The sequence below is a fragment of the Manis pentadactyla genome, chromosome 5 (assembly GCF_030020395.1).
Source record: "Manis pentadactyla isolate mManPen7 chromosome 5, mManPen7.hap1, whole genome shotgun sequence".
Taxonomy (NCBI): Eukaryota; Metazoa; Chordata; class Mammalia; order Pholidota; family Manidae; genus Manis; species Manis pentadactyla.
In genome coordinates this window covers 145885909-145897972 of record NC_080023.1, presented here as the reverse complement: position 1 = coordinate 145897972, position 12064 = coordinate 145885909, and the positions used below count along the sequence as shown (strand labels likewise).

The window sequence follows — 12064 nt, the reverse complement described above, 5'->3', positions numbered from 1 at the left end:
CATCATCCTACTGCATGCAACATAGTTTCCCCAACTTTTTGATGCAAGTGGAATCAGTAAGTTGTTCCATTAGAAAGTCCTAAAATAAATTCAGGCTACTTTTAACTGTTCGTTTAGATTGTACCATGGAATTAATATGAAGAGCTGGGGTTGGAGGTGATTACTGAAGCCTGGGTATGTATGTCCTCAATCACTATTTCATGAGAGAACCTTTTCAAACACACCATCACCGCCTCCACTGCCAAAATAGTTGAGAACATTTTCTACACCAAAAATAATATGGTCAAATAAATTAGTAATACCTTTTTGAATTTTGAAGATGTGAAATTATGAGACTTAAAATTTTAGAGGTGATGTCAGGATTAGTGAGCACAGTAAATTGGAAGTTGCTTTTTATGAGTACAGAAGTTTGTGTGTTAGAACTGGACACCTCACTCCCGTGAGCTCGCCTGTGTGCTGTATTACTGTTCTCTTACATGCCTCATTAGTCTTTGGGGCCATAGCGCCTGCCTTTGAATCTTGGACCTGCCACTTGGTTGCTGTGTGTTTTTGACCAAGTTTCTTAATTTCTGTGCCTCAGTTTCATTATCTGTGTAGTCTATCAGTTAACCCATTCAGTGCCTATTCCAACCTTCTCCTAGCATGATTTTTTTATCTTACAGAGGGTGGAAGTTCCCATTTCCAGAATTACTTGCAGCTAGTGTTCAGGATGTGAATTAGATCTTTTTAATCAAATGCATTCCCATAAACCTTTGAATTCAGACCTAGGTTATGTGGGAAGAGAGATGGGGCACGGGACATTCATTTTTAGCTGGTATGGATAATGGCATCTGGTACTAGCAACTATAGTGATAGCTTCCTGATTGAACAGACAGCTTCCTGATTGGGAAGCTTCCAGATTGTAGGAGAGACTGTGTTAATTTGGAGCAGCATCTGTAGTAATAGCCTCCCAATTCTTTGTGTTTCTAATAGCTATAGAGCAAGCAGTCCCTTTAGCTGTCCTGTTCTGCGTATTGATTTGAGGAGTAATTCCTAAAATGCCAGCCTGCAGTCTGTTTCTGCAGCTCTCCCAAAAATAATGTGAACTGTTATACTTCTGAATATCTTTTTCTGCTTAAAGTAGCCAAAGTAACTTACATTGGCTACTCCTAAAGACCAAGAACAGTCAACTTACCTCATACGGGTGTTGTGAGAATTAATAAGCGAGGGGGTCCTGGGGAAGGCAGTATATATACAGAAGACAAGTAATGATTCTACAGCATCATACTACGCTGATGGACAGTGACTGTAATGGGGTATGTGGGGGGGGACATGATAATGGGGGGAGTCTAGTAACCATAATGTTGTTCAAGTAATTATACATTAATGATATCAAAATAAAACATTATAAATAAATAAATTATAAATAAATAAATAAAATGCTTAGAGCATCTGGCATTCTTTTTTTTTTTTTTTAATAGGCTTAGGGTTTTCTCTGGCCTTACTCAGTGGTACATGTACAACTGTGAATAACATAGGTACTTATTAGTTTGCTGGTTCACTCATTCATTCACCCACCCATTCATTGAAACAAATATTTGCTGAATGTCTCTTCTAATCAAGACATGTTCCGGCTGCTGTGGGCCAGTGGTTATCAACCTGGACATTAAAACCACCTGGGAATATTTGTTTAGAAACTTAATTTCTATGTCATATCTGAGATTTATTGAAGACAGGGAGTGTGTGTGTTTAGCTATGTTTTAAACTGAGATACAGTTTCATACAGCAAAGTATACAAATCTCACGTGTTACAGCTGGGTGAATTTTTACATATGTATACATCCAATTAACCACTATCCAATCAAGATATAGAAAAACAGAAATGCACATGAAAGATTTGTTGTGAGCATGGGGTTTTTTTGGCTCCTTTTAGGAGATAAAATTTCAAATGCATCTGAGATTTTGCCATTCAGAAGTTAAAAAAAAAACAACTTAGTCACTGGGGATAGCTACAATAAGTAGGTCATTTTTCTCTTTTTTCTTCTTCATAGTCCTCTACGATTTTGTATTCCTTTCTAGATTGATGCAAGAAAACTGTTAAATTTACATATGAAATGAAATGAATTTAAGGAGGATCTCAGGTAACAGAAAATCCCAAGTTTAACTGCTTTCTTAAAACTAAACTCTACAGCTTCTTTTGTGTGATCTCTTCAAAGAGAGTGAATATCATGAGAGAATAACAGTAATTCGTTTCCCTTTTTGCCAAAAGAGTGTTTAGAGCAGATATCTTTGCCTGTGGACCAGTGGCTGCACAAAGAGTGTTGCAGTGTTGAGGCCACTAAAGCAGCAGATGTGAGTTGAGTTAGGAAGATAAAGTTAGTAATTATTTGAAAAGTAAATGAAATAGTTGATTACAGAGAGAAAATTTCATGTGCAAAACATTAAGAGCATCTACGTTTTTTATAAAACCAACTAGAACAACTTTGAAGTTGAATGATTTTGAATAACTGGTTTATTACAAATGAAACTTTCAGAAACAAAATGTAGTGTAGACACAAACTACACTTTTAAGATGATCGTGTGATTTGGAATCAAAGTCTAGCATTGGAACACTGTTTTAAGGATAGCTGGGCCATCTTAGTGAATTAAACAGACTCACATCACCAAAGGAATAGAAAGCATGAAAATTCTATGCAGTTTGTTCCTCTGCCTTCAGGCAAAAATCTCCATAAATCGACCTAGGTGGTATGAATATTGCCCATTTTAATAACTCTTAAAGAATGAACTTTGGATATGAGGGCAATCTAGCTATGACATTTATCATTTTGTTCATTTGGCAAGTTAAGCAACTGATATCTTAATTTCCTCTTTCTGAAATTCCAATTAGATGCATATTAGACTGTCTCACTTTGACTTACATATCTCTCACTTTTTTGTTGTTTTTTTCCACCTTTTTGTCTCTCTATGCTAAATTCTAAGTAATATCTTCAAATCTGATTTCTATTTTCTGTCTTTCCAGTGGTGTCTAATTTTCTGTTTTATCCATCTACTGAGGCATAAATACTTATTATTACAGTTTTGCATTTTTTCCATTATTTTTATTTCTTTTTCTAACTTACCTGTTCATTTTTTATAGTCTCCTGTTCCTTACTCAAACTTTCTAGTTCTTATTTTATCTCCTTGGCTTATTAAGCATATTTGTTTCATATTCTGTGACCATTAACTCCAATGTCTAAGGTTCCTGTGATTCTCGTTCTGAGGCTTGCTCTTTTCGTTTACTCCCTCTCAATAAAGATGCCTTCCTTGTTTCAGGGTGTATTTTGTGAGTATTGTTAAAGGAAGGGCAGGTTTTCTTCTGAAGTTGGGTTGACAGTACATTCCTCTAAGGAGGATTTGCATTTGCTTTCTTCTAACATATGAGGTCACATCAATCTGGAACCATATTAAAATAAAAACCTGGCTTGGGGTTTTTTAGTCCACAAAAATAGTCTTAACTCAGGCCACAAACACATGTGAAATATGACTCGTATTAAATCTCAGGAGAGATATTTCTTTTTTTCTCTCCACCCAGAGCCAAAGGCAAGACTCTTTGCTAATTTTTTTTTCTTTTTTCGAATTCACCTCTCTCTAAGAGGACTCTTAGCTTTATTCTGTGATATCTTTTCAAGCAGTCTCTCTTGCCATGACCCTAGACTTTGTGTCCTGAACCCTGTGTGGCCATTAAAGCTGATGTGGTAGGTCTAGGCAACAGCTCAGGATTCCACTACCCCTTGGAATGCCCACTCTTTTTTTTGCTTTTGGTTTCTAAGGTGTTTGTTTACTTTATTCCAGCTCAGTCATGCATTTTTAAAGATTCTTAAAAAATATTTTACCCCTCATTTTTAGATGTTTTGTAACAGGGAAGATTTTCATAATATCTACCATGTTATTTTGTCAAAAATACAAATCTATCTTTGCAATCCTACTAGATATATCCTTGTAAAGGTGGAAATTCAATTCCATTTGCACCCACTTCCAGCCCTTAATAATCCATGTTAGAAACATTTTCAACACTAGTACATCCTAAACTCCTTATGTCCCATATATTCTGTCATTCAGTTAGCCCAGTTTTTACTTCTTTGCCGTCTATAGGCCTTTTCTGCATAGGTTATATTATATTATGCTATTTTTAAATTCATGGCTTTTTTCCAGTTTCTCTGAGTTTTCTGCATTTCTGAAATTATTTGCTTCAGAGAAAAGAAGGCTCAAAGCTTTGCCTTTCTTCAGATTCAGCTGTAAATGGAGTGGGGCGAGAGGGAGAGAAGGAGATTGAGAATTATCCCCAATAACGATTCTCATCCTATTACCCAGTGTCATCTTGCCCTTTAAAGTTTAGCCCAGCACTGCAGTTTTGACTCAGCCAGCGCTATTCTGTGAACCCTAGATATTTTCTGCCTAATTTACAATCCTTTTTAAAAATGTAGTCTGTTTCTCCTTCTTCAATGTATTTAGTGATCTAAACTTTAACCTGAAGCTCTTTGCTTGATTTATAGTTTCCATCACCTTCCAAAAACCACCACTGCCACTGGGCTCCCTGGAGGTTGAGTCATTTCAATTCCACCCACGCTGTGGTGCTGGTTCGCTGTGGGAGGACATGCTGGGGGACAGCTGGAGGGCTCCACCAGCCTGGGCTTCTGTGTGTGACACTCCCACACACTGAAGCACCTGCTGTTCCCACCCACGCTGGGATCAGGCTTGCTCTGTTGGAGCGTGCACTTGGAACCTCTCCATAGTCACGGTCCTGCTGGTGTGAGATGGGTAATGTTCACCATGACTCATCTCTGCAGCTCTGAGGCCAGAATATGGGGCAGTAGCTGTTGGTAAGGTGATGTTCCTTCCAGTCAGGAATGAATGCTCGTCCATCTGGACTTTCCTTGTGTTATGCATCTGTCACTGCATAATAGATATACTGGAACATTTACAACTTTCTCAAAATCCCAGGTGTTAAGTGACAAATACTTTAATACAGTTGACTTCAAGGGAATTATGTAGGTTTGAACTGCCCAGGTCCATTATATGCAGATTTTTAAAATAAATGCTATATAGTACTATAAATGTATTCCCTTTTCCTTGTGATTTCCTTAATAATGTTTTCTTTTCTCTAGCTTACTTTATTGTAAGAACACAGTATATAATACATATAAAATACAAAATGCATGTCAATTGACTGTTTATGTTATCAGTAAGTCTTCTGCCAACAGTAAGCTATTAGTAGTTAAGTTCTATGTGAATTTTTGACTACATGGGGTTGGGAGCCCTATACCTCTCATTGTTCAAGGGTCATCTGTCTATGCGACACCTCTGCTATTGGTCCACTCTTGTCACTATGATAACAATTATAAAGTAGCTTTTATTTATTGAGTGCTGTGTGGGCTAGGTTTCATGCTAATAAATTATTTAATTCTTAAAACAGTCCTACCATGTAGGAGCTATAATTATCCCCATTTTACAGATGAGGACATGGAGATTCAGAGATGTTAAATAACTTGCCCCAAGGTCACACAGCCACTAAAGGGTCATGCTAGGACTCAAACACAAGCCTGCTAAATCCAAAGCCCATGCTTACAATTGTCTTGTCCGTCAGGACTGAACCTTTCAGATGTCTGATCCATGACTATGAGCTTTTTAACAGAGGCCAGAACTTAAATCTACATTAGTGCTGCCCTTTAAGGTAACAAATTTGAAAGCATACACACATTGAAACCATGCTGCCTGCCATTGCACAGAACTGGTTTTGGAATTCATTTGTGAAAACTGCTTTCAGAACTAGTATATGAAATAAAAGAGAAGCAATTTTCTTTGAGAAATAAGCCTTGCTTTTTACCCCATGCCATGTTACCCTGCTTGCTTACCTACATTATTTATAATTTCACTCCTAACGCACCTTGACAGTTTCCAAAATAGTTCTGTTCTCTGAGGATGGAGATTTGCCACCAATCAGGACATTCAGAAGCTTCCAGAGGGAGTGAAGACCCTCCTAAGAAGTTCCAATGTGTTGTCACCAATGTCAGCATTTCAAAAATAAGATCTTGACTCACAGGGTGGTTACAGTGAAGGGGGAGCACTCAGCTACCTTTTTGCATTCTGGTGCATTTTTTTATTATAATTCAATCTGTTACTTCATTGATATATTTAAAATCGATTTGATGTGGATTGAAATCTCTTTACACAAATATGTATCTAACAAAAATACTGTGTTTAGAAAAACATCAGACTTTCCTTGTCTCTGAGTCTCAAAAAGTCTTACTGTGATGTTAACACTAGAACTGGCTCTGTTTTGATAGGAATTCTGTTCTGTTCCTCTTTTCATCTTAAAATTAGGAAATACTTTCTTAGGGATTTGGACAGACTGAGTAAGCCCCTTTCCTCTTTGAGAACAAGGATGCGATTTCTGCTTCCCCAGCAAGGGGGGATGATCTCCCTGCTAAATATGTCTCCAGTAACACTTCAAGCATAATTTTTCAAGTGCTTATTTTTGTCTTACAGGGAAGGTTAGGTTAAAGTTTCAAGCATCATCTTAATTGGCTGCTCACATTTAACTTCACTCTGCGGAGGTAAACAGTCGTATTCAAAATAGCTGTGTTGCCATGGCAACCTAGATCCCAATCATTTGCTTTTCCTTTCTGCTCACAGATGTTCTTTACTATCTAGGCCAGGGTATGAAATAAATCTGCTGCAACAACCCGTGTGCAACCATTTGGGGAAAAAGATTTTTAAATGATTGCATTAAGTGCTACAGTTAAACTCCTAATCCCAAATGGCTATTTGAAGTAGACTGTCCCTTGGGTTCCCTTGTCCAACAGCCTGACCTTGTGGTTCCCTCTCAGAGCTGCTCCAGGTGTAGAAGCACCTGGACAGCATCAGGGGATGGTAGTCCTTGTTCCAGCTCTCGCTGTCAGGTTATGATCTGGGAAGTGAGCAGGTTGAACCTGAAAATCCCCCATTGGCATTTCTGGATGTAAAAGGGTCAGGTTCTGATCCTTAAACTTGGTTATTAACTTAACAAAATGCAGAACTAAGCTGTTTGAAATCAAGCCGCATGCTAATAAGCCTCAGTCTCATGGTAAAGAAGAGAATTGGTAAGCATTTTTAGAATCCAAGCCTGTGGTTCCCAAACTTAATTTATCTGAATCATCTAGGGAGGCTCTCAAACTCACCTACCTGGCTCATCTTAGCCAACATGTAAAGCTGTCGTTGGTCCTAATTATGCTTAGATCACCTTAGCCACAGAAGATCAAAAAGCAGAGTAGCCTTTTCATGTTCTGTTTGCCATCCATCCCTTCAATAAGTGATTCTGGAGAGTCGGGCTTAAGTCTCAATTTTTTTGTTTGGTAAACGGGACTGAGTAAGCCAGATGTTCTCCCCTTCCCTGGATGTAGCTTGGTGCATGGAGTAGAAACACAGTTATCACTCTTTAGAAGGAATAAGCTCACACTGTGAAGGTTGTTTTGCCTGGGAAGATTTGTCACTAAAATAGAAACAAAGCTCAAGGCTTCTCACTAAGTTTTCTGTTCACTCACATGTTCTTATCCCCTTCAGACTGGAATAATCCAGTCATGAGATTAATCCAGGAAAAGTCAGACAAATATATTATTTTCTTTGTCATTCCCTTTGTATGCCATTAAAGAAGAAGATAGGAAAAAGACAGAACTCAATAACAAATAGTAAAGAATATGAATAGACAGTTCACAGTATAGGAAACTGTAAGTTCGGGGAGAGGAAATCCCGGGGCAAAATAACTCTAAAAACCAAAATCAGTCAAAGGGAGAAATTAAGTTTAAAACCCATTTATTGCTTACAAAACTGCAGTCCGGCCCATCTCTCTCTCCTGCTCAAGCAGCCACAACACCGGCCCTCCCCCTCACCTCTCAGGTATCGATAAGCCCTCTGTTGCCCAGGTAATTACCCATTGATATGGAGATGCTTCTCCACCCCTGAGGAAAGATGCAAATGCACTAAAGCCTACTTGTTTACACCTCTGAATGCCTGTTGATATGCAGATGCTACAAAGCCAGGCGAGAAATTCTGGAAATGTTTCAATTTTATCCACAGAAACCCACATGGCCAGTACGTATATGAAAAGCAACTCAGCCATACAAGTAATATGTACCCAAATAAGGAGATGCCGTTTGAAACGTCTGACAATATCAGGGTTTGGCAAAACTGGAGGTACAGGAAAACCCAGACGATTCTGGTGGAAGTGTAAATGCCACAACTGCTTTGGAGAGCAATTTGGCAGGATTTAGCGAAATTCAAAATACACATTCCCTTTGACTTAGCAATTCTACTTCTGGATGTACTTCCAGAGAAAGTCTTGTACAAGTACACAAAGAGGTTTTACCAGGGGACTCACTGAAGGCTCATTTGTCATAGTGAAAATTAGACACAACCTATATGTTCATCAGCAAGAGAAACGATGACAAATAATACAGTATGTTCCTATATTAGAATAGGATAAAGCAGACTCACATATATTAACAATGGCTGGAATGAAAAAAATCAGCAGTTGAGTGAAAAAAAGCAAAACTTTGTATATTGAAGATAAAATGATCATATGCACAAAACAACACTGTATTGCTTATGGGTACATATACCTGTAAGGTATAAAAAGGGGTTGGAAGAAATACATTTCTGTGTAGATGTGGTCAACTTTAATTGAAATGTTTAATTTTCCCTTAATAAGAAAAAAAGACCCACAACAAATATGACACTATGTCAATTGTCAATTTGGAGTGGTGTGAATTTGGATATTATAGTCCTCTGTAATTTTCAGAACATTTTAATTTCTTAAGAAAAATATAAAATGCCAAGGAGAAAGAAAGCAAGCTTACAAATTCGATAGTAGAAATTGGCCTTATTGCCCTGGGCACCTAATTTTAGGGCTTTTCACTGATCACTCACATTTCTTTTTTTTTCCAGCAGTCATTTCATTTCCTAGCAGTTGCCTTTTAGAAGACCCTGTCCTCTGCCCATGGCATCTGTTCATCATTAGGATGAAAGGTGACAGCATATGCCACCTCGCCTCGGGGTGATTCATCCAGTTTTAGCTTTCAGATGTAAACAAGTACAGACCTAGACTGTGGTTTCAAAAGCACCTGACCAGACCACCCATCCTTTGAAGTGTTAATTAGAATTAAGTATCTTGATATCCATGCCCTGTGCCTCCTTTTTGAGTATGTGGTTTTTAACCTTTAAAGGAACACTTGCAAATTCTAAAGTGTATGAACCATGGATGGCCAGGTTGCTATCAAGCAAAAGCAGATTTAAGCTTATTGATTTGATTTTTTGTGTGTCATTCATTTTATGTTGTTAATAAGATAGAAAGTAAGGTGCCTTAGAACTCCAAAGCTGGTGTTATTATGCCGTGGGAAAAAGCCAGATGAAACTAGAAAGAGGAAGGGAAGTGCGTTGCTGATGGGGTAAAGTGAATTGAGGAACCCAAAGGAGAAATAACAGTCGTAAAAAGCGGGGACAGGAGTGAAGGATCGTCTCAAAAGACAGTAGAATAGATGGTTTAGCAAAAAACAAATGTCTGTAGACACCTTACTATTTAAACCACAGACTGGGGTTCTTTTCAACATCAAAACTCAGGCCCCTAGCACATAGGGCTATGTGGTGGGATTTTCCTAGTTAACCCAGGTGTATCTGCCCCACTCCTCCAATATCAGTTTATCTATGTGTGTATCATGGTACATGTATATATGTATGAATCATCTGATCCAGGGCCCTTTTGAGTGTGAAAAAGGGTGAAGTTAAGAAGTAATTGAGACAATACATAACTAGGGTTGTCCAGGGCAAACCTCCCAGTCACCTTAGTGAGTACTGGTCATCCTAGTAATAACACACATTTATATGTTCATTTAAAATGAAAATCATCAAATAAAACATCAAAAAATTTTTAATATACCTACTGTGTGCTAGCCCTGATTTAGGCCCTGGGGATACAGCAGGTAGCAAGAGAGACAAAAATCCATGAGTAAGAGAAGATGGACAATAAAAAATAAATCATGTGTATTATTAACTGCTATTAGGTTTATACAGAAATATGAAGCAGACAAGGAGATAAGGACAGCCAGGGTCTAGGAGAGTGAGGGAAATGCAATTTTAAATAGTGTAACAGGGAGGGGGTGGTGGACTGAATTATTGTTCACCAATACTCTCTGCCTCCCCTGCAGGAGAATTGTTCAACTCCTTCATTTGAAATCAGGCTTGGCCATATGACTTAGCATTGGCCAATGATAGTGAACAGAGGTGACAGCTTTCTCAATCACCTTGTTTTTTTCCCTCTGCTGCATTCACCAAGTAATGTTGAGATTGCAGCTGTCCCTTTGGCCTGGGCTCCAGAGTAAAGGCAAGGATGATACAGATGTAATTGTAGTATGACACAGAGCTGCAAGTAGTGAGAAATAATGCTTTGTTGTTTTATGCCCCTGAGACTTGGGGCTTGCTCGTTATGTAGCATAACCTAGCCCATCCTGACTAATACAGAGGGCCTCACTGAAAAAAAACCTAACATCTGAGGAGAGACTTGAGGTGAGGGAACTAATCATGCAGATATGTGGAGAAAGTATGTTCCATGCAGAGGAACAGCAAGTGCAAAGGTTCTGAAGAGGCAGCTTGCTTGGTGTATTCAAGGATCAGAAAAGAAGCCAGATTTCTCAAGGCAATGATGCAGAGCTATTGCTCCAGTCTGACTTTCATGGGGCCTGTGGGGCTGGACGTAGGACTTAATGTTTCTCATCCAGTAATCCTATTCACCCCTAGTTTCATCCACAGAGTATGGAATCAGGTGGCAGGAGTTAGAAGAATAGAAGAGGGTATGAAGGAAAAGGAAATGAGATTTGGAGCAGGAAAGTATAGCTTGGCACAGTGGGGTTCCAGACTTAAGGCCCCAGCCCCTAATAAACTAAAATTGGTAGTGTCACCCATGTTGAGAACCTATAGGGCCTCTGAAGCCTGACCACCATCATAAAGATGAGTTAGTGCATCTAAAGTGTGCTAATAAGTGACCATTGATGCCCAGGACATGCACCCTCCTCATTCCCTTGTTCCATATCCATGACTTTCTTAGAGCCACATCAACCCAGGGAGCCTCCATCAGACAAGCCAACACAGCAGGGCCACACTTAGGAGTGTGCCATACAGTGCCTGGAAAGGGGGCAGCTTCTCTGAACAACATAGGAGACGGTATGAACCACATATTTCTTTTTCCTTAAATTCTGATAATTCTTCATATTTTTTAAAAGTAAGTCTTAGATTTCTTTCTGCTCTGTGCAGCCCTGAAGCCACAGATCCTCCTAATTAGCAATTGCTAGTAAAAGACACTCTGGACAAACAAGGCCAAGTGGGCGGCTATTGATGCTGATGCATGAAGGAGACAGAATTCTAAATATCAAATCCATTTAGGGGAAACTTGTTAAAGTTGGAGGCTAAACTGTTTTACAGAGATGAAATCCTGCTGTGCATTTATCAACCACAGAAGTAGTCCTGGAAGATCTTCTGGAAGAAACCCCTACACTCAAAATGCAATCATTAGTCTCAAAGGCTCCCTGCTAACTGCTTGTCTTGCATTACTGAACTCAAATTAGCGTCAATAACTCCTAAGGATATAAAAATATTTTTAGGTTTATAAAAACCTCAAACATCTGTATGTTATCCCTTTTTCTTTAGTCATAAAAATAACAAACGTTTGCCCTGGTAGATAGAGGACCCTGAAACAGTGCACAGATGCACAGCCATCTCAGGCCCCTTCCTCCTCCTTTGCTTTTTGTCATTTGCTAAAGAAATTCTGTTCATGTGTAAAGCATATTGAAATAAAAAGGGAAATTCCACCCAATTTAGATAAACCACCAGGCCTGCGCCTTTGATAAGAAAAAATAAGTCATCTCAAGGTCTGAGAAGGGAGGCACACATGGCTCAAATGGGTAGCAGCAAGAAGCACATCAGCCAGGGATCAACAGCAAGAGTGCCTTGGGAGTTCAAGGCAAATGGGTATATTAGAATGCAGTGGGGTTCAGCATTCACTGCCCCCTCCTTCCAGAGTCCA

The 12064-nt window shown here is 38.9% G+C and overlaps 1 protein-coding gene across 10 annotated transcripts in view; it reads left to right on the top strand.

The window, feature by feature from the left end:
* The window catches only part of SHLD1 (shieldin complex subunit 1), a 95413-nt gene that overhangs the window by 60692 nt on the left and 22657 nt on the right, over positions 1–12064 (top strand). The window contains exon 3 of one of the 10 annotated variants that reach the window (XM_057502754.1): positions 4512–11656. The exons of 8 other annotated variants lie outside the window; for them this stretch is intronic. In XM_057502754.1, the coding sequence (XP_057358737.1) occupies positions 4512–4678 (167 nt within the window). In that variant the 3' untranslated portion in view covers positions 4679–11656. Of the gene's footprint in view, positions 1–117; positions 1207–4511; positions 11657–12064 lie in introns of those variants that run through there. One more of the 10 variants, XM_036885128.2, reaches the window with a different exon arrangement.